The sequence below is a fragment of the Sceloporus occidentalis genome, unplaced genomic scaffold, assembly GCF_023333645.1.
Source record: "Sceloporus occidentalis isolate IW3139 unplaced genomic scaffold, rSceOcc1.0.p SCAF_4, whole genome shotgun sequence".
Classification (NCBI taxonomy): domain Eukaryota; kingdom Metazoa; phylum Chordata; class Lepidosauria; order Squamata; family Phrynosomatidae; genus Sceloporus; species Sceloporus occidentalis.
Genome location: NW_028316984.1, coordinates 38,745,419 through 38,772,979, shown reverse-complemented (window position 1 = coordinate 38,772,979; position 27,561 = coordinate 38,745,419). Strand labels below are relative to the sequence as shown.

At 42.7% G+C, this 27,561-nt stretch overlaps 1 protein-coding gene across 7 annotated transcripts in view; it reads left to right on the top strand.

The window, feature by feature from the left end:
- Positions 1 to 27,561, top strand: part of MYO3B (myosin IIIB) — a 395,071-nt gene that overhangs the window by 238,737 nt on the left and 128,773 nt on the right. For 6 of the 7 annotated variants that reach the window (XM_089519779.1, XM_089519780.1, XM_089519775.1 and 3 more), the window contains 3 exons: positions 9,293 to 9,313; positions 10,950 to 11,027; positions 11,611 to 11,816. In XM_089519779.1, the coding sequence (XP_089375905.1) occupies positions 9,293 to 9,313; positions 10,950 to 11,027; positions 11,611 to 11,816 (305 nt within the window). The remainder of the gene's footprint in view (positions 1 to 9,292; positions 9,314 to 10,949; positions 11,028 to 11,610; positions 11,817 to 27,561) is intronic. The other variant, XM_089519778.1, reaches the window with a different exon arrangement.

The following is a 27,561-nucleotide window of genomic DNA, read 5'->3' as shown; positions in this document are numbered from 1 at the left end:
AAAAAAAGTGTTGGGGAGGAAGCTAGTTTCCCCCCAAACTATCTGGATCTGTTTTTTGTTTGTTTGTTTGTTTGTTTTTTGCCATTAAGTTTCATTTACAATTTTAAAAACCATAGATTACTTACGTTTACATTTAAAATGTATGTTTATTACATTTACTTCTAAGTTGGTATTTGTTCACATTACATTACTACATAAAAATTCTTGCCAGAATGAAGGTGAAAAACAGTATCACCAATACACTGTATGGTATGGTATGGAGGAGGAGAGGGAACAGCTATCGCATGTGCTTTTGGCTCTGAATTTTCTAAAACATCTATTTCCATCCTCAGAAAAACCATACTGTTTCTTTCCACCCTCCCTGAAACAATTCTGAACTTGAATTGGCATCTGAATCCACACATATAGATCAGAATTTGGAAATAAAATGCAGTCGCCCCGTTCGCGGGGCAGACTGCTTTGCCGCCGTATAGCGGCAAAACTACAAGCCCCAGAGTGCTCTGGGGCTTGCCCGGCTCCCGATTGGATATTGGGGCCGGAAGGGGTGGCCCTTCCGGCCTGGGGATGCTCTGGGAGCCGGGCTTGCTGGTGCGGGGCTTCCGGTCCTCCAAGGCTGCCCATTGGTGGGTTCAGCCTTGGGGGCGGGGCCCCGCAAATGACGCAGAGGGGAGGGGCCGAGCAGTATTTATTGCTGCTTGGAGGCCTCTCCTCTTCAGTTGGCGCTTGGCTTCGAGCAGTGCGGAGCCAAGCTTGGAGGGGAGATAGCCTTGAGCTTCTCCCTTCCATTGGGGCCGACTGGGCCAAGGTTGGTGGGGTGGTGTGGTTCGGGGAGGCTCCCTCCCCGGATCCCCCATCCCATCGGGCGCATCTGCCTTGGTCCGTGGCCCCCTTTTGCCGGCTTCCCCGCGGCCCGGCGGCCATTGGGGTAAGTTGCCCCCACCCCCTGGGGTGCTTGTTGGGGGCTGGAGGCGCCATATAAGGGGAGGCTACTGGTGCCAGGCCTCTTTTTCAGGCCCCAGTTTGGGCGGGAGCCGCCATTTTAGCCCCTAATTTGGCAGGAGCGCCATTTTGTTTGCCCCATTTTTGGCGGGAGCGCCATTTTGAAATTCTAATTTTGGCGGGAATCGCCATTTTGCTATCCCAAGGGGCCTGAGTCTTGCACTTCCCCTATTATTAACCCTTTGGGTTAATTCTTTGGCGCTTGGACACTGTTCTCTAGTGGTTTATTAATTTTGCCTGGACATTTGCTGTCTTAGTAAGTTTGTGGAAGCTTCCACATTTTTGTCCTGTTTTTGCTTTGCCAGTGCTTTTCCTGTGAACTGACTTTACTTAGCAGTTGCTTGTCCTCAATTTAACTGAGATGCCTCCAAAAAGGTCTAAGAGGATTGAGGCTCGTAAGGCTCGGTCGGTCATAAATCCTTTTGTTTTGCCGAGTCGGTCCCAGGCCTCCAGCCATGGGTCTCCCATTATTGCATCTGCAAATGTGGGCCCGCACAGTGTTGGCAATCCTCCTGAGGCAGACTTTGCACAGCCGGCTGTTTCTGCTGGGATGAATCCCGATGCTATTGCCAACTTATCCAGATCCATCACTGAATTCATTCAGCATGCAGTTGATGCTGGTCGGATGCCCAACACGTCGACGCCTGCGGTTACGGTGCTTCAGCCAAGACAACAGGGTGCCAGGGTGTCTGCACAGCCATCCACTTCTTCAGCTATTCAAGACCCCCAGTCGTCCGGCGCAGGGTCCCGTCGTCAAGAGGTGCAGCTTTCCAGCTCGTCCAGCTCTTCTAGTTCCAGCTCGTCATCGTCGTCATCGGATGAGGATGACCTTTCTGGTGTTTCAGCGGCAGAACGGCGCCGAGAGAGAAAGAGAAAGCACAAGGCCAAGAAGAAACGACAGAGAGCGCGGAAGGCTGGTTCTGCACAATCAGCTTCTGCAGGTGGTTTTCAACCTGATGTGCCAGTGGGGAGGGATGGTTTTTGGGTCGACCATGCCATGGTCCCGGGTTTGCCGCGGTGGGCCATTAAGAAGCGAGCTTGGCGACCCGGGGTGCAAGGAGTTTGGGTTGATCCTCTTGCAGCCGAGTTCCCGGTTTGCTCTCCTGGAGAGCGTCCTCCTGGAGCCCATCTGTCTAAGAAGATACGTAACAACATTCTTAGAGGTTGCTACGTAGATGTTTTCACCCTGCTGCAACCTAAAGGAAAGGAGGCGGTTGCTGTCACTTCAACCAAAAAGAACAGACATGAGCCCAAGGTGGCTCCGGCTGAGCCTACTTTTTCTAATTGGTTGGAGGGCTACACTATCTTTTCGGCTGTAGTCTCTATGGCGTTCCCTGAGTGTGCTTGGCATTTGCTTAGCCATCTTTTGAACGTCCAGCGTGCTAGGGCTTTCGCTGGAGATGCAGCTGCTATTGCCTATGATGCTGCATTTCGCCAACATGCCTCCCAGAACTCTCGTGAACGTTGGGACCTGCTCCATCACGAGATTTGGCTCTTGGAAGTGGGCACGTCTGCGAGGCTCAAGGGCTCTCAAAAAGGGCCCGTAAAGAAGGACTCTAAGTTTCTGTCTTGTTGGGATTACAATTCTAGTCGTTGTACCCGTGTTCACTGTAAATATGAGCATTGTTGTTTAAACTGTAGAGGGTCTCACCCTAAAACTTCCTGTTCCCGTCCTGCTCAAGCATCCCAGCCCTTTCGAACGGGGCGCCCTGCTTCTTCAACCACCGGAAAAGGCGATGGGGCCGGGGGGTCAGTTGCCGGTCAAGCAGGGAGCCAAAAATGATTTGGTTGTTACTGCTCAGGATTTTTCGTTAGCCTTTTCTCCGGTATGTCCCAAGGCTCTTATTCCACTGTTAGAAGCTTACCCTGATAAGCAAGCTGCTTCTTATTTGGCCAATGGTTTTTTATTTGGATTCAGGATTCCTGTTTCAGGTCAATTGTCACATCAGTTCCCCAAGAACTTGTTATCTGCCAGATCCATGCCTGATGTACTCCGTTTAAAGATCAATAAGGAGATCCAGGCAGGGCGGGTTGCTGGCCCATTCCCTTCCCCTCCTTTTGATAATTTTCATATCTCTCCTTTGGGTGTCGTACCCAAAAAAGCTCCTGGGGAGTTCAGGATAATACATCACCTTTCTCACCCTCCGGGGTCATCTGTTAATGATGCCATCCCAGATGAGCTTTGCTCAGTAAAATATGCTTCCTTTGATCATGCAGTCCGCTTGATCAGGTCCTGTGGCACCGGTGCACTCATGGCCAAGTGCGACATTCAGTCAGCCTTTAGACTCCTTCCGGTTCATCCGGATGATTTTCATTTCCTTGGTTTCCAATTTGAAGGTCAATTTTATTTTGACAAGGCTATGCCTATGGGCTGCTCCATTAGCTGCTCAGCATTTGAGACTTTTAGCACCTTTTTGGAGTGGGAACTGAAGCAAAGGGCTTCTTCATCTTTGGTTACACATTATCTGGATGATTTTATGTTTGTTGGCCCTGCTAATTCTAATATGTGTCTGGATTTATTAACTGCCTTTTCTTCCCTAGCTGCGGAAATTGGGGTTCCGCTTGCTGCTGACAAGACTGAGGGTCCAGCCACTGCTATGTCCTTCCTAGGCATACAGTTAGATTCGGTCAAGGGTTTTTCTTCCTTACCGCAATCAAAAATTGTTGTGTTATGCGAGCTTTTGGAGCATGCCCTCCAGGCTTCTAAGCTTACTCTAAGGCAGGTTCAGTCCTTGTTGGGACATCTTAATTTTGCCTGCAAGGTGGTGGCTCCTGGTAGAGCCTTTTGCGCCAGATTAGCCAGATCTTTAACAGGTCCTCGGCTGCCGCACCATCACATTAGGATTACAAAAGGTGTTAAGGATGACCTTCGCATTTGGCTCCATTTTCTCAAGAGTTTCAACGGTATTGCCATTTGGCAGAGAACCTGGCACATTAATGATTCTTTGCAGGTTCAGTCTGATGCAGCTGGGAGCATCGGTTTTGGATTATTTTTCAAAGGACATTGGTGTGCCGAGCGCTGGCCTGAGGCCTGGCAAGGGTCAGACATTCTCAGGGATCTGACATTCTTGGAATTTTTTCCCATTGTTGTGGCCATTCACATTTGGTGCACTGAATTTTCAAACAAGAGAGTCCTTTTCTGGTGCGACAACCAAGCTGTGGTGTCAATTATCAACAAGCAGTCAGCCAAATCCCCGAGGGTCATGGGTTTGTTAAGGAAGTTTGTGTTGTGTTGTCTGATTAACAATATTTCCTTCCTAGCTAAACATGTTCCTGGTTTAGATAACGGCATTGCTGACGCAATTTCTCGTTTTCAGTTTCAGCGATTTCGACAATTAGCCCCAGAGGCAGACCTTCAACCTACCCTATGTCCTGCTTCCATGTGGGAGGTTGGCTGTCTGAAATAATGGATGGGATTTTGGGATCCATTGCTCCTTCCACGTTAAAGACTTACAAAAATGCCATAAGAAAGCTGGCAGATTATTTTAATGTCTCTAGAACTCAGCATGTTTGGCCTTTGACCACCGAGGTGGTTTTGCGTTTTTTAGTTTGGCTACGCCACAATAATGTGGCTCCTAAGACAATGTCCATCCATTTGGCTGGTATTTCTTTTTTCTCTAAGGCTGGGGGATTTGCCGATCCATAAATAATAATAATAAATAAAATTTTTATTTGTATACCGCCCTTCCATCGGATCAGGGCGGTTCACAGCAATTAAAACACAATAAAACATACACTTTAAAATCATACATCATTACAAAAACATAAAAACAAAAGGCCCCAGGTTAGCCAAGCCCGTTGTCAGTGCGGCGGGGGGAGGCCTATAGGACCTCATTCGGGGAATGCAGTCTTGAACAGGAAGGTCTTAAGATCCCGTCTGAATTGGGCCAGGGAGGTAGTTGAGTGGAGCTCTGTGGGCAGCGTGTTCCAAAGGGCCGGGGCGGCGATGGAAAAAGTCCTCCTGGTGGTAGAGACAAGCCTCGCCCCGGGAACCCTAAGTAGTTGCTGCCCAGATGTTCTGAGGGTGCGGGACGGAATATATGGGGAGAGGCGGTCCTTCAGGTATCCTGGGCCCAAGCCATTTAGGGCTTTATAGGTCAACACCAACACCTTATATTGCGCCCGGAAGCGAATGGGCCTCCTTTTTGGTAAAAAGGGCTGTTGAAGGTTGGAAGCGTGCTTATGCTTATAATAAGGACACAAGATGCCCTATATGTTTACAATTGCTCTGTAAAATTTGTGCTACTCTTCCTGTTATTTGTTCTTCCAAATACGAAGTTCAGCTGTTTTGTGCTGCATTTTCAGTGGCCTTTTTTGGCGCCTTTCGTTTAGGCGAATTAGTTGCTGGGTCCAAGAGCGATTTATCCAGCAGGGCACTGTGTGCTTCTGACTTAACATTTATAAAGCATGGTGTCTCTTTAACTTTGCGTTGCTCCAAGTGCGACCAGTTAGGGGTTGGTCAGAATGTGGTGCTACGTCGCTTTCGTGGCTCCCCTGTTTGTCCAGTTAAAGCTCTTCGACTCTTTTGGGATGTTAGGCCTTTGTTGGCCGATTTTCTTTTCATACATGTGGATGGTTCTCCCCTTACAAGATACCAATTCGTTTCTGTGCTCAGAATGGTCATTTCAAGTCTGGGTCTCCCAGCCAGGGAATTTGGTGGCCATTCTTTCCGTATTGGTGCGGCCACTGCTGCTTCTGGGGCTGGCATGCCTGCCAGAGATATCAAGCAAGTGGGACGCTGGAGATCCAAGGCCTTCGTTGGCTATGTTCGCCCACATTTAGATCAATGTGGCGGACATTAAATCGCTCTTGGCAGGGTTGGCGGCAGGCCTCCTGTGTAGGCCTTTTGTGGCGGCAGCATAGGCCAGGATCTGAACGTTGGTGGTACCAGGGCTATGGAGTTCTGGTTTGGGAGTCACAAGGTACCCGGGGGCGATGAGCGAAGGCGTCTGGCCATTGCAGGGGCCAGAACGCAGGTGCGCCTCCCGGTGACTAGGGACTTTGTGAATTGGGGAACGCAAGGCATGGTTTGCGCTCAAGCGGTGTTCCTTAGCCCCTAGGTCATCCCAAGCACCGGGTAGGGACCCGGCTTTGGATAATCAAACAACAACGGGTTGTTTGATTGCACAGATCCTGACCTTATGCTTTGTGCCAACCCTACCAATGATTTAATAAAGTTGTGGCCTTTCTACCATATCGGTGTTCTGTGGTTATTTTGACAAGCACATACAAGGCAAAATGCAGTCGCCCCGTTCGCGGGGCAGACTGCTTTGCCGCCGTATAGCGGCAAAACTACAAGCCCCAGAGTGCTCTGGGGCTTGCCCGGCTCCCGATTGGATATTGGGGCCGGAAGGGGCGGCCCTTCCGGCCTGGGGACGCTCTGGGAGCTGGGCTTGCTGGTGCGGGGCTTCCGGTCCTCCAAGGCTGCCCATTGGTGGGTTCAGCCTTGGGGGCGGGGCCCCGCAAATGACGCAGAGGGGAGGGGCCGAGCAGTATTTATTGCTGCTTGGAGGCCTCTCCTCTTCAGTCGGCGCTTGGCTTCGAGCAGTGCGGAGCCAAGCTTGGAGGGGAGATAGCCTTGAGCTTCTCCCGCCCGCCCACCGCTGTTTCAGGTGGTTTTTTTGTCACAACTGTTCGGCAGCATAGGCCAGGATCTGAACGTTGGTGGTACCAGGGCTATGGAGTTCTGGTTTGGGAGTCACAAGGTACCCGGGGGCGATGAGCGAAGGCGTCTGGCCATTGCGGGGGCCAGAACGCAGGTGCGCCTCCCGGTGACTAGGGGCTTTGTGAATTGGGGAACGCAAGGCATGGTTTGCGCTCAAGCGGTGTTCCTTAGCCCCTAGGTCATCCCAAGCACCGGGTAGGGACCCGGCTTTGGATAATCAAACAACAACAGGTTGTTTGATTGCACAGATCCTGACCTTATGCTTTGTGCCAACCCTACCAATGGTTTAATAAAGTTGTGGCCTTTCTCCCATATCGGTGTTCTGTGGTTATTTTGACAAACACATACAAGGCAATGAGTCACAATCTTGAGAGGGAAATCAGAATAGCAGTAGTTCTGGAATTCAGTAAGGTAGTTAAAATGCATAACCCAGAGTTAAACATTTGTTACTATTTTGTATTCTTGATCTCTCTGTGTTACCTAGTTTAGAGGATGTGTAAAAAAATGATAAAGGTTTCCCCTTGACATGAATGTCTAGTCCTAACCGACTGTAGGCGGCAGTGCTCATCTCCGTTACTAAGCTGAAGAGCCAGCTGCACAGGACGCTGTTACCTTCCTCCCAAAGTGGTATCTATTTATCTACTTGTACTTTTCATACTTTCGAACTGCTAGGTTGGCAGAAGCTGGGACTAGTGACAGAAGCCCATTCCGTCTAGCAGCGCTTGGGCCTCAAATTGTAACCTTTTGACCTTATGATCATCAAAATTGGCATCTTAACCCACTGTGCCCCATAGAGGATGTGTAGGGGATGTGAAAGTCCCTCAGCCCATTTATCAGGCAGCAACTTCTGCAATCAATGAAGATCTGTTCTCATGTCCATTGGGAAGCAGCTGACTGATATTACCCACACTCACATGACCGATCTCTGGTGTAAGGAGTAACTGAGACAGCAGGGATCCCACTTCTGGATGTTGCACCAAAGATCATCCACAGGAGGGTGTGGGAACATCAGCCATCTTCTTCCTGATTGACTAGGCAACAGACCCCCATCAATCGCAGTGACTGCTGTCCATTGAGTGCCGATTGTCAGGGTCAGGTCGAGAGACACTATGTAGTTACATAACTAAAGTGGCTATGCTTTCATAATTGCTTTTGTTAATTCCAGCCAATAATAATGTTGCCAACAGTAGCTATTTTCCTTAGTGATAATGAGAGCATAACATGTATGAGCAATGTTAATTTGTTGAGGTAGCATATAGCAGTTTCTAGTTATTTTCAAACATTACATTGAACAGAATTTTAACAGGCGTTTCAACAGGAAGTTTTCAAGTTTTATGCCATTCTCTTGTAAATCATAAGTTTCCTCCCTCAAAAAGTGAGAGAAGATCATGGGAAGGTGTACTAAACAAGTCATGTAACAAATCAAGCCCTCATATCATCATAAAGAGTAACAAGAACATATGGCTTTTTAAAAACAAATTGCTTTTGAAAAAGTAACTTTCCAATGTCTGAGATAAATATGTAGGTTGTGAGTGTGACAAGACAGAAGCTGCATAACAGTAAGAATAAATATACAGAAAACCCTTGTGATACATTTGAATCTGCATCCTCTTTTGGCTACTCAGCCTTAGTACAAGACACAAGGGTTGCAAATGGATGGAGATGTTTCATTTTCAGAAGAGGTTTGATCTGTCAGGGAGTTCTGCTAATGGAAGTGGAGTGGAGGTAATATTTTGTCTATTTTTCTTTCGGTGGTCTATAGTTCTTTCCACACTGTTCTGGAGGATCCCCCAACACTTGAGAGGAAGTGGGGATGCAGGAGAGAAGTGGTAGTAGTAAATATCTTCTCCATTAGCAGAAGTGGTCACTGGATCAAAAAGCTCTTTGATAAATGGAATTAGATATATTGAATTTATAGTCCGAAGGTATTTTAAAAAAGCAAAGGAAGGAAAAGATGTATCCTTCACATTCTTTGAAGAATGAAAGAGGAAAAATCATGGTTGCTGGCATCTGGGGAAGAAAGGGTTATAACAGGCTGATGTTCTTTGCTGAAATATTATTAATAATAATTCAGTGAAGAACCTCAGCATCTCAAATCCTCCCCTCCCAAGCTGTCAGTAAGAAGGATTCAGCCTTAGAATTCTTTTTCCTTTCTATGCTGAAGAGAAAATTAGCTAGCAAGATGAAGAATTTCTGCGTGCTAAGACAGTCCTGAAATTCCTCTCTCGCAGCCTTCCTGTGGACATCCCTGCAATTTAAAGCAGAAGATTGATATTTGCTTGGTCATGTGATGTGGTGAAATGTTTGAAGTTATCTGTGCTGATTCAGCATTTTCCTCTTGTGCTACATAGGGCTTTCATTTTGCTATTTTTCCCCCAGTGTTAAAAGTCCTGTATGTTTCTTTTAATTTATTCAGCCAAAGTGCATTGTAATACCCTTTTCCTGGTTTGGGCAAAAAACTGCAGCTATTATGGGTTATGAAAGCAAGACTTTCTGTTTGTAACACTCCTTCTCCCCAACCTCTCTGTCTGATCTTAAAATCCATTCCCCACATCACCCCAGTCCCTCAGTGTTTGATTTAATGCTGCTTAGCAGTTCTTTCTTCTCCTTTCTCTTTTTTGCATGCAGTCTCCTAAGTACCTTCTCAAGGTAAGGCAAAGCATTACAATCCTGGGAACAGTCCCTTTCTGCCTCTGTTTTGCAGCCCCTTTGAAAAATATTAGCCTTGATCAGATGAGATTTAGGAAACATTGCAGGATGTGGAGACTGCTGCGTAGAACGCAGGTGCTGAAAGGCACTATTCTCTGGTTCCAGTGTTCTTAGTATAATACACAAATGCCACCTGTTCACAGCAGATGGTAAACTGCCACAGTGTGTGTGTGAGTATGAGTGTGTGAGGAGTGTTTGAGTGTGTGTGTGAGAGAGAGAGAGAGGGGGGGGTTAAAATGTTTCTAATGCACTTTGTCAACAGGGGCAGATTGTTTTCTTTAATTTTGCTGAATTGTGTGATGCAGCGAAACAAAGCTGCTTTTGATTGCTAACAAGGAAGATTTTTTTAAGTTCTCAAAGTCAGCTTTAATGTGTGTGTGTGTGTTTATACATATTTATAAAGAACAGCTGTAGTGAGAACATAATTAAGATGTGTAATGAACAATATACTTGCTACTCTTTATGTATGTTGAAACACTAAGAAGGGTTTGTTTTGTTTTTTACGTTACACAGTTACAGTTTGGCAGCATGAACCAGCTAGTGATAGAGTAATGGGGAAAAACCTACTCTAAATAAATAAAAGGGAAAGTGTTTTGTGCTCTGTGACAAGGGTGATGCAGTGAGGGTATTGATATCAATCTGTCTGACTTATTTATAGTGGAGCAAGAGCTTACCGTGGCCTTCTGTGGGGCGGTTATACTGTCAGGATGCATATGGGTGGCAGAAGCATCCTTTTAAATGGGGCTACAGGATGTGAAGTAACACACCACCCACAATGCCCAGTGTTCAGGTTTTGAATCAATCAAGGCTAGTCCGTTCAGACAAATGAGGCACTGCTTCGTCCCAGGCTCACTCCCCACCCCACCCTATGTCAGCACCTATCTGTCTCTTGAGAGTCAGTGCTTTCCTCTTTTTTTGTGAATGGGAGTTATGAGATAGGGAAAAATGAGAGAATGAATATGATTGAATAAGCCAACTAGCCAGCTTTGAGACCATGCACAGAACAGGGGAGCAGCAGCAGCAGGTGGGGACATTTTGACCTTGGAGATCATGTTACATTTTTCTACGCCTTAGTTGGTTTGTGGAGTGAATGAATGGCTGGAGGTGACTAAATAAATGTGTGTGTGCCTGTGTCTGTGTATATGTGTGAACCCTCTTTTGCCCCTGCCTTCACCCACTGTTAGCTTCTGTGCCTTCCAACTATAATGGGCGTCAGCTGCCTCTGTTTCGAATGTCATTGCTTTTGTAACCAAAACAGTGCTACCCATGCACACATACAAAAAAATTGGTATAGCAAATACTACTTTCTTGATCTACAACTCTCAAAGTCTGCCAGATAGTTGTTTTCCAAATGGCCTCCCCTTGATATTGGTTTCATTCTGGCATCATGTTAAAATTGGTTTTTTTTTTAAATGAAAGTCTTTGGGACTTAATTATTTCATCCATGTCTGTCCAGCCAGCAAGCCAGCCAACCATTATTCCACTGTTTTGACTTTTTAAATTCAACTTTTTAAATTATTCAGTTGTTTAGTATGTTTTAGAATATTTATATTATTTTTGTTGTTTACATGTCCAGGTGGATACCATGGAGATTATGAGGCACCCTGATGAAACGACCAACATGAAGAGGCAAACAGTGGCTTCCTATTTCAGGGTATGCTATCTCAATTGTAGAAATGCTCTGTAGTTTATATGTGTGTCACACATATAGTGCTGACAGCACGTCAGGCCTTGTGCATAGTACATAGAATTCCTGTCTGAAGGGATTCCCCTTAGGTGGATGAGACAGGGATGAATGGACAGGTCAGGAAATTATTTAATCATTTTACTGGAGTTGATGCAATGTGGGAGTGCATCTAAAAAGCAGCCAAAGTGGGGCTAGACTAGAGATGAGAGTGCCTTGGGAAAGATTCTGCTGGAACGCTGTTCTGCAGAAGAGACTTAAAAGAATAATCTTTAAAATATAACTTTTTTAAGGAAGATTTTTATTCACTAGGTGATGAGAGTGAGGAAATATGGGACTGATTTTAAAAGGAGTACATTAATTTATCTTAGACACCTGAGTTTTACAGTTTTATGCATCTGCTCCATCTAACATGTTCAAGCCTGTTAGTTACTGTTAGATATTTCATTTTGGATGGGATGAGATAGGTATGAGTAGAGGCCCTGGAATTTTATTCCATTAAAAGAAAATTGCACTGTTCAGCTTGATTTTATTTTGATTTGCTCTTTCGTAGTATTCACTGATGGATCTGTTGTCCAAAATGGTGGTTGGACAGCCTCATTTTGTTCGCTGCATTAAGCCCAATGATGACCGAGAGGCACTGAAATTTTCTCAGGAAAGAGTTTTAGTGCAGTTACGCTATACTGGTATTCTAGAGACCATCAACATACGACGGCAAGGATATTCTCACCGCATTCTCTTTGATGAGTTTGTAAAAAGGTAGGTCATTTTATGTGGAACTTCAGAATGAGTGAGACTTCAGAATTCGATTTGGTGGAATTGCAATAAATCTACAGCCAGAGACTTGCTACATATGGCTTTTAAACTGATGATACTGATACTGATCGCACAACGACTCCCAGCCATGATAAGGGTGCCCCTTTTCACTGACAGAGAAAACCTGTGAAAGAGGTCTCAATACCATGTCCCTAGGTTTGAAACACCACTCCCAAGACAGTTGCGTTATCAGCAGTCACAATGTATTAGTGTCACCTCCTCTTGCTCTGCCCCCCTCTAGTCCCAAGCAGCCCAATTGCCTTTATTTTCCCCCTTATTTTTACATCACTGTAGCAGAACTCCAGAATTGTGGGAGTTAAAAAATAAAAAAATACTGAAAGCCATGCTGGATGGGCATAAGGCAGGGGTGGGGTTAAAGGAGACTCAGGAAGAGACTGGAATGGCAGCAGCCACCCCAGTTGGGTGGTTCTGAAGGCGTGTGATCTTGAGGTTCTGAATGCAGTATGTTTCCTTTTTATTTATTTTTTTACTGATGCAATTGCTGTGAGAATGGGGCGTATGCAGCAAAGCCCTAAGTCCCATCTAGATAAGATCCAGTGAATCATAAGGTTTGACATTCCAAGTTTCCATTGATCAAATGGGTCTACTCTGGTTGGACTAACAATTTCATTTAGGGCAGAGAAACTGCATATTTCCTTAAGCTCTGCCATTTTAGAAGACAGGACAGCATTGCATATTTGAATGAATCCCCCTTGTAAACAAGGTACTTGCAGCACACAGAAAATTTTCATATAAGAAAGAAAAACTATAGCTTAAGTTGCTCTCTGACATGGTGCTTTCCTACATGCAGACTTTTTGAAAAAGATAATGGAGCAATCAAATATAAAATACCAGATCTAGAGTTATAGAAATAGGCACAGTTTCTCCAGATAGGCTATAAAATGTGAATCGTTGGTATGTGCAGAATGCCCCGTGCTTCTGAGTAAACTTGTTTAAAATTACAATATTGTATGGAAGATCCACACCTTTGTAGGTTTAGGAGAAAGTCAGAAAACCGCTTGAAAAACATATTTATTTTACCATAGATTCTGCTAAAATCAGTAGATTTATTGCAGACAGGGAGAGCACAGTTTTTAAATAAGGCCCTTCTCTTTAACTTTGTGATGTTAAAATTCTGTCATTTTAAGACACTGTAGTATGTTTTAATTTACAACACTTGCCAATTATTTACACTTGCCAATATGCCAGCTGCATCCTTTCCTAGAACAGAAGGATCTATAAAACGTAGTACATGCACTGGTAATCTCACGACTCAACTTCTGTAATGCACTCTACATAGGGCTATCCTTGTGCCTAGTCTGGAAACTTCAATTAGTCCAAAATATGGCAGCCAGAATGGTCACCAGGACAGCTAGAGGCAACCACATTACTCCTACCTTAAAATCTCTTCACTGGCTGCCTATTAGTTTCCAGGCACAGTACAAGGTGTTGGTTATGACCTTTAAAGTCCTACATGGCATGGGTCCAACCTATTTGCAGGATTGCCTCCTTCCATACAATCCACCCCACACATTTAGGTCCTCTGGGAAAAACCTTCTTCAATCAATAAAGACCAGGTTGACAGCGGTTACCCAGAAGGCCTTCACATGCTGCTCCCAAATTGTGGAATGGCCTGTCAAAGGAGATCCGGAACATTACCAATCGTGGCTTTAACAGGGCTGTCAAAACGGATCACTTCCGACAGGCCTTCCCTGAATAACCTACCCAGTCTTCCATGAACAAAGACTAGAGATTACCTAAATTGCCCACCCCCTTGTCTCTGACTGGCTTGACTGTTGATTATTTTAATGGTTTTAATGGTTTATGATATTTTATTATAGTATAGATGGGGTAAGGGAAGCAGTAGAATGCATTTTAATATACGTATTTTATATTGTATTTTATTTGATATTGTAAGCCGCCTTGATCCTGCAGGAGAGATGGCATATAAATAAAATGTTATTTATTATTATTATTATTATTATTATTATTAATTCTCTAAGGTGGATGATTGGAAAGCACTAACAGGAGAATTTGTCAGAGAGAGGGAGGGTGTATATGGTCTAGGAATCTGAGTGGCATACTAGGACTGGGGAGATTTCACAGATTCCTGTAGTTACTGCTAACCATGGACCAATTCCTGTCTTTCAGCCTGACATTCTTAATAGGGGATAAACTCTGAAGCTTCCTTGGATGAAAGATTGAATATTTGTATCTATATTTCTACCTTTTTTATGTATCATATAAAAACCTCCAGCATTTCACAGATAAAAACTGGGACAGGTGTGGACAACCATCAACAGATTATGATCAAAAGAATGTAGCCAGGTGACAAGAGGGCAAACTTATTAATGGAGAAGAACATACAAAACTACTGTTTTAAGCAGAGAAGCCCTGTGATTTATGTACTGAATTTAGGAAAACCTGAAAAACAAAACCATTTGAGTGTACCAAGGATGGCAAGACTCTGCCACCTCTTCTACTTTTCCTCCTGTGGAATTAACTGAGAACAAACTACTTTTATATTTTGAAGTCACTTAACAGCAGTTGAATTGAGCTGAGAATGAAAGAGAAAAGTAGGAGGATAAGAGAGAAACTGGGACATTTTAAAATGTCCCAGTTAAGCTGAGAAAATAACTGGGACTTTCTCTGCCAAACTAGGATAGTTGGAGGGTATGTTGTATAAAGTGCAAGAGAAAAATTTACTGTCCCCATTCTGTCCTCTCAAGAACCCCATGAAATAGGCTCTGAAACAGAGTGAATATCCCAAGGCTACCAGCAACTTGAGTCTCTCTGGTCCTACTTTGACTTTTCATTGTGCTGCACTGGCTTTCCTCCTTGACTAGCTGGCCGTTGCACTATATGTGCTTTTTTAAAATAGTGTTAAAATTTGTTGTCTGTGACTGTGTTGAACTTTATCAAAATCATATTTTGATTGTGAACTACCTTGTAGAATCTAAATAAAATAATATAAAATTGGAAGCAGTTGTATATTACACATTAATCTTTAATTTTTTTTTTGCCTGGATGAGGTATTTCTAGGCATTAAGTAGCTGAATACGTTTTTTAAAATAACGAAAAACAGGTCAAATGCTAAAGAGATTGGCACTTCTTTGTTCCTAATCAAAAAAGCCATTAGGCAAGTATGAACAAGAGTTTTGAAATGTCAGTAAATCTGAGGATATCAAAGATTTTTCTAAGCCAGCAAGTTAATTGGTATTTTGATCCTTTTGAGCAACTTAACAACAAAATAGATGAACCAGCAGTTTTTCTCCCCTTGATGTTATTAAACAAATAGGTACACTTCTTATCTTCCTGTTCAATAGCTGCTGTTTTGTAAACTCTTAGCAGTAAAGATGAGAACAAAGCAATCAAAGGCAGGAAACAAGGTTTATCAAGTTGAGGTAAAGAGAAGCTAAAATCTTGCTTAATACTTTGGCGCTCTTTTGTTTCTATGTGGCATGGACCTGCATTAAGTGGCAGACCTGAAAGGTATTTTATTGCATAGAAACAGTTTGCTACCAGTTTGCTTACTGATACTATTTGCTTTAGTCTGTGATTCTCAGAAAAGCATTCAACACAAGTTTAATCCTTGGAAATTGGTTTCAATGCCAGGTTTCACTTTGTGTGCAAGGGTACATTTTTGAAAAGATACTATGTATGTTCAGGGTGAGTATTTCTTACCACTCAGTAATTATGACATCTGGGATTATATCTGAGACCTTTCCAGTTGCAGAGTTTGATTCCCAGGCTTTATTGTGCCCCATTGATCCATCTAAGCACACATCCAAACTCATTAAAAAGAGCAGAAAGTCCCAGCTTTGGAGATCCATACATGTTATCCCAGGATATTTTCTGTCAGCTCCCTGTATAATCAGAGACTTTTTAAATGAGCACTCCCCCCCACCCCCGGTCTATTTATTTTAACCCAGCATAAAATAAAAAAGAACAGGAACAAAATGTGGGACTTTTCTATGGGTCTGGATTCTTCCAAACACCAGATATACAAGCCTAGAAAAAAAGTTTTAAAAATTTGAGTTAGAAACTTGTAATGCAATATATCATAAAAGAAACATAAATTATTTTAGTTACATTTTCCTCAGCTGTAACAACAGTTTTTCTGATGCATTTTTATGGAATCATAGGACAAATACACTGTCCCTGCAAATACTCCAGGATATCATGAAGTTCTCTTTTGTGGACCAGGAATAACCAAGAAAAACCAAAGCATTCAGTTAAATACAAACAGTCCTGTATCATTTAAGTTAATAGATTTATTCTGGGATAAACCTCCATAGATTACATTGTTGTTGTTGTTGTTGTTGCTGCTGCTGCTGCTGCTGCTGTTGTGTGCCTTAAAGACATTTCTGACTTATAGTGACCCTAAAGCCAACTTAAAATGGAGTTTTGTTGTGAAGATTTGTTGAGAGGGATTTTTGCCTTTCCTTCCTCTGAGACAGTATGACTTCCCCAAGGTCACTCAGTGAGTTTCCATGGCTGAGTGGGGATTCAAACCCTGGTCTCAAGAGTAGAAGTCCAGTGCTCAAACCACTGTGGAAAATGAAAGGTTCACATCTTGCATAATCTGTTTTTCAGTGCTTAGAGTACACCTGCTATTGTGACATTTGATGGACAATGGTAACAGAATCACTGCTTTTTAATATGTAAAGATGGGGACACATGCCTTGTTCATAAATATAATCATACTGCCTGGAAAGATTCAGGGAGAGTTCTTCTACTTAATAACAAGTTGTGGTGACCTTGCACATCTTATTTAAATTAAAGAAATGTTGGTATCATTGCAGCAATAGAAGCATTAGTTAAATTTGGTGACAGGGGCATAGTGTTCCTGATGTGTTCTGGGGTTTCCCCAGTCCTCAGAAGTTGCCAACCACTGAATTAGAGTTTATTTCATCAGATTTATAATTATCAAAAGTTAGAAGTTAACATTATTATTATTATTATTATTATTATTATTATTATTATTATTATTGTAGTAGTAGTAGTAGTAGCCGTAGCCATAGTAGTAGCAGTAGTAGTGTAGATTAAGAAGATCAGAAGTAGATCAAGATAATGTTCCTTCCCCACTGGTAAGCAGCAGTAACCGTTCCTGAGTCTTTGCAGCTGCCAAGGGGGAGGAGATTGGACATGATGCAAATACTAAAGAATAACTCCTTCCATTGTATCCAAAAAGAGACATATACACATAAGGCACACTTATATACAGACACATGTCACTCACAGGATGCCACTATCTGTGCAACTGGACCAGTCAGAGATGGCATGATACTGCCATGTTCCTTTATGACATAAAGAGAGAACAGGAAGGAGAGGTGATGTTCAAGTAAAAGAAGGAGAAAGAGATCTTTTCATTTCTCCCACAACTGTGTAGCTTCTCTTTCTTACTTTTTTCTATCTGGGGAAGTTGTCAAAGCTTTTGATGCAGAGACTCACAAAAGGAGGTGGTGGTCCTGGGGAGTGTGATTTCCACACATCAAAAAGAAGAACAATTGCCTTGTTCTGACTTTACACAAAGAGGGGGATGTGGTCTAAACTCTGGGTGGAACTTAAAACACTTGTTATAAAGGGATGCTTGAAGTCTCAAGTCTCAGCATAGCCAGTCAATAGGTGATACACACTGTTGCTTTAATCAGATACAGAGGAATCTAATTAAAGAAGAGAGAGCATCTACTCATAGAGGAAAAGAGAGCATCTAATAATTTCAGGAGCATAGTGTACATAGCAGGTGTGCATGTTCCTGTTTGAAACAGGGTTTAATTTATAACACACAATTTTTAAATGAATCATAATCCATTTGCATTATTAGTTGGAATCATAACAATAAGTTTGGAATGGGAGATCTGATCTTGGAAGCTAAGCAAGGTCGGCTCTGGTTAGTACTTGGATGAGAGACTGCTAATGAATACCAGGTGCCCTAGGCTATATTTCAGAGGAAGGAAGTGACAAACCAACTTTTAAGTACAGTGGACCATTCCCCTCTGCAAGAGATCAGTTCAGGCACCATCCATCCATGGATGAGAAAAAAAAGTGGACACTCAACCAGATAATGGGTGGCAATATGTGCGTGGCCACATCAGTGTGCCCACACAGGTGTTGCCATTGACTGATATGGGGCAGGGCAATCTGCAAAAGTTAGCTCGCTGATATGGTTTACTGTATTCCTTGCCTAAGAAACCGATATGAAATTCATGGGGTCACTCTTAGTCCACACACACGGTGGGTTAAAGTTAAGAGAGCCAAATTGTGCTTGATTCTGTATTTTTCATTTGTCCCCCACTGTGATAATCATATCTGTAGTGCTTTCTGAGTGATTAAACAATGATGTAAATAAAGAGTGTTTAAATTTGCTGACTAACAAACAAGACCTATAGACACCAAAGGACTTATTTCCAATTTTTCCCCCTTCTGTCTGATACTATCTACATAAATTCGGCATAATTTTTATAGTTTTGTCTGAGAGCATCCCACATGTCTAGGAGAGGTTCAGCTGAGCATAGCTGTATAATGCAAATGCAACAGTGGTTCTTTTCTTCTTGCTTGCCTTTCTTTCCTCCATCCTTCTCTCTCTCCCTCTATCTCATCTTCCCATCTCCAAGAGATCATATCTAGATGATAATCTTTAATCTTTAATCCTTTAATCTCTGTTCAGCATTCAGCTGCACGCATTATCACTTCCACCCACTGCGCTGACCACATCTCTCCTGTGTTGGCATCACTTCACTGGCTCCCCCTCCCTTTCCGCATTCAGTATAAGCTCCTGCTGTCGACATTTAAAGCCTTCCATGGACTGGCCCTTCCTTACTTATCAGACCTTCTTTCTCCTCACCTTCCCACCAGGGCCCTCCGTTCTGGTAGTCAAGGTCTGCTGTCCCAGCCCAGGATTTCCTCTGCCCCATCCCGGATTCGCCCCTTTTCACTTGCTGCCCCTTACTTCTGGAACCTTCTTCCCGCACAAGCAAGAGCCATCACTTCTTTAACCAGCTTCAAAACGGAGTTGAAAACCATCCTGTTCAGAGAAGCCTTCCCAGGCATTGCATAATTGTTGCTTACTATTTGATGTTCTTTTGGTGCCTGTTTATCAAACCATTTCCTGTATTGCTATGTACTGTATATGCATTATCCTACTTGAGAGTATGTATTTTCCCTGGAAGATTAACCATCCATTATGAAACCAAGCCCTCCCTCCAGTCCATCTGCCTTGGTCCAGGCTTCAGAGGTAGAGAAGAACTGCTGGACCTCTTACCCTTTCCCTCCACCACTCCCTTCTCCTTCTGTGTCATGTCTTTTTAGATTGTAAGCCCGAGGGCAGGGATCCGTCTAGCTAAAAAGATTGCATGTACAGCGCTGTGTAAATTTACAGCGCTTCATAAATAAAGGTTAATAATAATAATAATAATAATAAGCACATGAATAGGACTTTGCAAAATGGGAGCAGGAAATAGAGGGGAGGAAAAGTCCAGTTTGTATCCTGTTATCAGAAGCCATTAGTTTGTTACTCATTTGTTCCCTATTCCCTATTTCATTCTGACAAAAGTGGTGGCACTCAGATTTGCATTCCCTCCCCCCATTATTTGTTAATACTAATGGGGCTCAGACAAGTGCATCAAGAAAAGACCCATAGCTTTGATCTTGGCTTAAATTTTCCTGGCTCCTGAAATAGCTCAGAAGGTCCATTTGTTACAGAAGAGAGTGCGTACAATCCACTGAATCACACTATTCATATGCAAGCAACTGTGTTAAAGAGGACATTTACATGACATGTAAAGGGAAACAGGACAACTGAGGGCAGCTCTGTCATCCTCAGAATTTGTGGAGATGGAGAGAAAAGGCACACAGAATGGCATTCGTAGGCATGCTTGCAGCATTAAAATCATTATTTAAAATCATTATAAGATGTATATTTGCTGTGGCATTCCCTTACTCCTGTATGATTATCCTTGGTTAATCTGAATTATTAGTTTCTTCATCCTTATTTATTAGTTTATATATTCCATTATTCTACAGTTGTTGTGTTGTGTACCTTCAAATTGTTTCCGATATATGGCAACCCTAAGGTGATCCTATCATCGGGTTTTCTTGGCAAGATTTGCTTAGAGGAAATTTACCATTGCCTTCCCCTGAAGTTGAGAGAGTATGACTTGCCTAAGGTCACCCAGTAGGTTTCCATGGCTGACTGGGGATTCAAATCCTTCGTCTCCAGAGTCATAGTCCAGCACTCAAATCATTATACTACACTGGCTCTCAGTGTTGTTTATTTCTTTAAAAAGTGCCTATGTTTTATTTTTAAAAAGGAAAGAAAGGGTTGTTGTGGTGTTTCAGTATAAGTTCTTAAGAGGGCTTTGGCACTGGTGTGACAGGAAATAAAGAGCATTCTTGCATTCTACGTAGTTGTGCTGGGATAGAGTCACCTTAGGGTTGCCAAAACTGGAAATGACTTCAACTCACACAACAACAGTCCTTCACTGGTGGAGATGCTGTTGCTGGATGCCAAATAATAAGGCAACTACTTCTGTGTCCAAAGTTTGTATACATGAATCTCAAGTGATACTCATAACAGCCCTATATGAGCAGTCTTTATTACTGGTATTACACTTGAGTACTATAGATAAGAGGCTAAGGCTGAGAGATACAGCAAATTGCCTTAGTCCCTTTGGAGGAATCAGGGCTTTCAACCTATCCGAAAGACCCTATCTCTCCCATACAAACCTGCAAGCATTCTAAGATCTACGGGGAAGGCTTTCTTTCAGTTCTGCAACCATCACAGTCTCACTTAGTGAGGACATGAGAGAGGGCCTTCTTGGTGGCTGCTCCCATCCTCTGGAACTCCCTTCCAGAGGAGGCTAAGCTGGCTCGCCCCCTGCTTTTCTTTCACTGACAGGCAAAGACATTTTTATTCAAGCAGGTATTTAATATATAATCAAGTCATGGTGGCTTTTATATGGGGTGTGTGCTCTAGTTGTACAGTTGGCCCTTCTTATACACGGATTTTTTTATACACGGATTCAAGCATACACGGTTTGAAAAGGTTCCAAAAAAGTATAAATTTAATTAATTAATTAATTTGTTTTATTTATATACCGCTATTCCAAAGATCATAGCGGTGAACAGCAAGTAAGCTAATTTACCTTGATTTTCCATTTTTATAAGGGACACCATTTTGCTATGTCATTATATTTAATGGGACTTGAGCATACACGGATTTTGTTATACACGGGGGATCTTGGAACCAAACTCCAGCGTATAACAAGGGTCCACTGTATTTTTTTTTTAACTTTTGTGTGTTTTATGTACTTCTATACTGTTTTAGCAAGATAATTTTAATTGTGTTTAATCTTCATTGTATTATCTTAAACACTATTTTATCTTTGAACCACCTTGAATCCCTTTCTTGGAGAAAGATGGCATTGAAATGAAATAAAATAAATAAATGAGAGTTAACTGACTGCTTTCCAGATTATTGATCGAAGTACTGGCTACCAGGTGTCTATAGGTATCTATTAGGCTATTATAGACTCTCCTGTGTGTTCACCATTCTTGCCTAGATGCAGAAAGTTGTGTTTGATCACTTCAGTTGTTTAAGGCCCTCACACCTTTATTTCATAAAATTGCTGACTCTTTACATTCTGCTTGAGGGAGTATTACTTGCATGGGGTGGGTGGGAGAGGTTTGTGGCTTTTGTGAGGAACATGTGGAGGAAGGATGCCTCTTCAGATAGTGTGGTGCCAAGTACTACTATGCAAATCCCACTACTGAAACCAATGTATTTACCTGAAAAATAAAGATGCTTTGAGTAAGTAACAATAAGCTCTTAATGCAGCATCAGACACAGTGCTAGCCTAAACATTTGGAAGAATGGGGCAGCTGCCTCAGTCAGCAGATTTGGGGTGTCATGAAAGGGCAACAGATTCTTAGTGATTTAATTTGTTATTGCTGTGTTTTCACTGCCAAGGTTGGGGAGAGGTACTTATGAGCTTTTGCTGTATGGTCATGTGCCTCCCAACCACATCATGGCTGGCTTTGGACACCAAGCACCTTGACTTGAGTAAGCTTTCCACTTCAGACACCAAACTGTCTTGGTCTAGCCTTGATCTGACACAGAATGGGCTCTTCCTCCTATAGCTGTAGAAGCAAGAAGTGGGATTCAGATTCATTGAAAAGCAAGTGATGCCATGTGGGATCTAATTTGTGCTGCCTTCACTGAGTAGAGTGAAAGGCTACAGATCACTTTCTTTTCCAAAGCCTGTAAAGAGGCTGATGGCAAGCCTGGCTTTTTCTTAGAGTCTGGAAAAGTTGTTTTAGACTAGAGACTACAACTCCCAGAATGTCTACATAGAATCACAGAATCATAGAGTTGGAAGAGACCGCAAGGGCCATCCAGTCCAACCCCCTGCCATGCAGGAAATCCAAATCAAAGCATCCCTGACAGATGGCCATCCAGCCTCCGTTTGAAGACTTCCAAGGAGGGAGACTCCACTACACTCTGAGGAAGTTTGTTCCACTGTCGAACAGCCCTTACTGTCAGGAAGTTCCTCCTAATGTTGAGGTGGAATCTCTTTTCCTGCAGCTTGCATCCATTGCTCCGGGTCCTAGTCTCTGGAGCAGCAGAAAGCAAGCTTGCTCCCTCCTCAATATGACATCCCTTTCAAATATTTAAACAGGGCTATCATATCACCTCTTAACCTTCTTTTCTCCAGGCTAAACATCCCCAGCTCCCTAAGTCGTTCCTCATAGGGCATGGTTTCCAGACCCTTCACCATTTTAGTTGCCCTCCTTTGGACACGCTCATTTCTCAATGTCCTTTTTGAATTGTGGCACCCAGAAATGGACACAATATTCCAGGTGGGGCCTGACCAGAGCAGAATATAGTGGCACTATTACTTCCCTTGATCTAGACACTAACATAGACACTAGACATAGTGAAGGCTATTAAGACGGATCTCTTCCGGCAGGCCTTTCCAGACTAGGTCCACCTATTTTCCTGCCTCCCCACCCTCCACTTCTCTCCCCTTTTCTCCATCCCTTTTTCCATCCTGTCTGGTCCCCACTATACATTTCTTTTTTACAAATCTTCCACTGATTTTAACTGTGATTTTATACTATTGTTTTAATATCTGTCTGGTTTAATCTCTTTTTAGTATTACTATGTTTTTATACTGGGGGGAGGGATAGGGGTTTTAGAATTTTAATTGTATCCTCTTTTATTGTTGTAATCGGCTTAGATTCCAAGTGATTAAGTGGAATAATAATAATAATAATAATAATAATAATAATAATAATAATAATTAGTGATGGGGAGATGAGGTTGTAAGTTTTTGGAGTTGTATATTCCCAGGATCTGATTCTTACCTCCCCTCTCTCCACAGTATAGATGAGGGTTCATGATAGACCACCCTGGCTAAGCTGTGACTAGTTTCAGCAGGGATATTTGTGGAGTGAAGGTGCAAGCACTCTTCTGCTCCAGTCCATGAGAAATACTGCCTTCTGCATGATGTATTCCTTGGCTGAAAGTAATTTAGGATATGTTACCTTTGACTCTGTGGGATTTGTAGTTAATTAAATCCACATAGGATCTTATTATAATGTGTTCTCTTTCTCATAGTTGAATTCTTACTCTGAAAAGCACCCAGTAAGTTGTTATTAGTTTAGTTTGTGTGTGTGCGCGCATGTGTATGTGTATGTTTTTTTTTAAAAAAAAGAAAGATCCTTTTGCTTTCTTACAGGGGATTTCCTCTTTCATGTTACCTTGTACAAAACCATGCTAATCCTATGACTGATGTGCAAGCCTGATGCTAACCAATTAGTTCTATGTTTTTGGTGAATCATTTTAAATTTGATTGTTCTTCTACCAAATCAGATGTCTTCTAGATTATAGTATATATGCATAGAACGAACTGGGAGGAGGGTGGAATCGCAGCTGTAGGACAAAGATGCAATATGCCAGTCACATTCAAATGTCACAGTAAGCCAAGATACTGTAGGCACGACTCCTCATAGAGGGAGCAACTAAACAAGCAGGGGCCTTTCATCTCTGGCTTCTTAGAATGACACGTGAGCCCAGCAGACTCTGGTGCTCTGGTTAGCTTTCTCCACAATGAATGAGAGAAACAAATTGTAGAGCAATTTTCTATGGCTTGTAGAGTTCCAGTAGCTACCACTTTTGAAAACCACAGTTTAGTTTTGGTGCCCCCAAACATCTAAACAAATATATTATTTAGGACCAGTGTGCTGCTTATCCTCAATAAGCTAGGTTTGGTATGGTCCCATGGCTTATCATGGCTTTCCAATGCAGCAAGTGGTTAACAGTTAAATATCATTGTGTTGCAAAAATAATTAAGCCTTGTGACATATTCAAGGCTGATAGATTAATTGTGGCATTAGCTGTCATGCACTAGTGACCATTTCATCAAATGTATAATGACAAGGACACTTCTCTGATGGAAGATTGCAGAAGATGAGGGTGAGTGGAGAGATGCCAATAATGATGGCGCCAAAAAGTCATAAAATTTCAAAAGGTAAAACCATTTCATGTTATTTGTATGAAGGTGTAACCCACAACCCTGCTCCTGATAATCTGAGGGTCTTCCCAGCTCTGGTGTTCATGCACCTAGATATGTGACGGAAATAGGAAAGCTGCAGGGGAAGACTTCTGGGCAGCTTTGCTATGTCACAGAACCTTTGCATGATCAAGGTGCCCAAAGTCTCCATATGAACAGAGAGGAGATCCCATGGCTGGGGGTGGTATTACAGACCCAGCCCTGCAGTCTGTAAATTGCTATATGTGCAGGTTTGTGCAGCTGGTGACATTTCTAAGCAAAGCTTAAGTGGTGTTTTTACTCGGGTAAGATAGATGGCCTAGAAAGTGATGGCGAACCTATGGCACGCGTGCCAGAGGTGGCACTCAGAGCCCTCTCTGTGGGCACATGTGCCGTTGCCCCAGCACAGCGTTTGCCAGAGTTTGTTACTAGAAAGCCAGAGGGACATGGCACTTTGCAATAAATAAGTGGGTTTTGGGTTGCAGTTTGGGCACTCAGCCTCTAAAAGGTTCACCATCACTGGCCTAGAACTTTTCTTATTGCAGCTGTATATCACTACATGAAATTATTAAATATTTAGGATCTTTAATGTACTATGCAGACATCGAAATTGTACTTATATGTACAAACAGAAATTATTTCATTCCAGAAATTAGATGATTTTTTAAAAATTTTTTTTACTATTTGCTAACAATATAGTCAAGTAATCGGCCACCTCTTACACCGCTGTGGGCAGATTCTGTCCAAGGTGGCTTTTAATCTGTAATTACCCCTGGAAACAAAGAAACTTTGGCAATATTTACTGCATGCTGCTTCCTCTGACCCATAGCTACTCTGTCCCCCAAGCCCAGTTAGGGCATCCTTTTCACTGATGGGTGAAACCTGTTAATGAGTGGTTGGTAGCACAAATGCCCATGGGGTGAAATGTTGCTCCTCCTCCTGCCCTGTCCCCCTCACTATTCCCAAGCAGCCCAATTATCTTTTATTTTTTCCTATTTCTTTATTTTTTTCGTTTTGAAACTTTTTTTTACTGAGTGTTATAGCAGAGCTCTGGAGTTGTGTGAGTTAAAAAATAATAATTTACAAAAATACCAAAATGAGGTATGAGACAGGAAGGTGGGGTTAAAGGAGACACATGAAGAGATTGTGATGACAGCAGCAGCCCCAGGTCCAAAACACACTGTAGAAATAATCCAGTTTGAGACCACTTTAACTGCCCTGGCTCGATGCTAGGGAATTCTGGGAACTATAGTTTTGAGAGATGTATAGCCTTCACTGAGCCAGGGCACCTCAAAGTGGATTATTTCCGTAGTGTGTTTTGGACCGCAACTATGCAATTTTGAAGACGTGTAATATCAAGGCTCTGAATATGGTATGTTTCCATCCCACCCCCCACCCCCCATGTGATTGCTGTGAGAATGGGGCTGATGTGGTAAAGCCCCAGGTTAAACACTGAAGAGTTTGATTCTATACATGTTTATACAAAAATAAGTTTCACTGTTTGGGACTTGAGGCTGCAAATGTGTTTAGGATTGTACTTCCTGTGTTAGGTTTGCAGGCTTAAGTTTCTTTCATTTAGTGGAGAGAATTAAACATGTATTTGAACTCTCTGATTGATGTCAGTAGGACTCAAATATTCTTAACTTTATCATTTTGATAAGTTTTGCCATGGAAAACAAAGTACTGTAGATACCTGGACATGGAGCATAAAGCCACCTCAATATTAAATTTTAAAAGGCTATCATTATGAAATGATGTATTTTCATCCCCATTCCCATAATCAGTACAGCCAAATGATGACTTTTAGCAAGCCTTGGTTGTACATACTTGAAGCAGGCTTTATGGCTTAAATAAATTTGACATTTAATTGGAAGGCAACCATGTGCAAAAGAGCCAGTGTAGTATATTTTGAGTGTCGGACTATGACTCTGGAAATCAGGGTTTGATTTCCCGCTTTGCCATGGAAAACCACTGGGTGACCTTGGGTAAGTCACACACTCTCAGCCCCAGAAAACCCTATTAGGAGTTTCTCTCAACCTTGTGGTCTCCCTAAATCAGAAATGACTTAAAGGCACATAACAACCACTAACTATGCACGTTTCCTCGATAATAAAGCATAATTCTCATGCTCTGTTGTGTTCTTGTAAAAGGATTGCCTTTCCCACACCATGTGCAGAAGTCAGAGATAGTTTATGCTGCCCCAGTGGTTTCTCCTATGTCCTCCGTGTTCATCCTTGCCACTGTCCAATTACCTCACCTATCAGGATCTCTGCTATGTGTTTGCATACTCTCAGTTTCTTCCTTACAGATCAGTGTGTGTATGAGTAGTAGTAACACAGTGGATGAAAAAAGTAGGGATGAGCCATAAAGGAATCTGTCTGAGGATGACCCTGTAGGGGAGATTGGTTAGCCAAAAGTACATGAAATTCTTATTTGAGTCTGAGCTAAGCCATACACAGAAGTTGACTAGACTGAAACTTGAATCTTACCACAGCACTAGTGATATGACAATGTTCTTAGATGCATTTGAAGACAGAAAACTAGTTTAGGGATAGGGATAGACTGTGTAGCACACAGACCTCTGTCTTCAACATCTGGAACAGACAGCACATTTCAGAAGAATAGCTGGGAGGCTAGCATGCTGCACCCCACCATTTACTGCTAGTGCTCACCTCCTTTGCCTAAGGGTAGGGCTTGCCCTGGTTGTCCCTGCCACAAGCAAATATGATTAAAGGGTGTTTCTATACGAGACAACTGTATAATCACTTTCACTGTCACGGTTCCATTCTGTGAAATCCTGGGATCTAGTTTCACAAGGTAGAGTTGCCTAAAGTCATTCCCTGCCTTCTGTATCATAATCTGGTTCCAAGGAAGCACTCTTCTATAGGAGTCCCCCTCTCTGATGAGTATAGCCATCCTGCAGAGGGAGAGATCTTTAGTTGGGGTCTCCTGGCTACAGGAAGTCACACCCCCACAGACCAAGTGTATGGGGGGAATTCCCACAGCAGCTGGGAATTTTCTGGGATGTATACAATCCCAAAGTATGCAGGACTGCCCCTATTGAGAGAACATTTTAATGGTTTGATGAACATAGTCAATTGCCTTTAATGTTGCAGTTCTTCTTAATTTCTAGT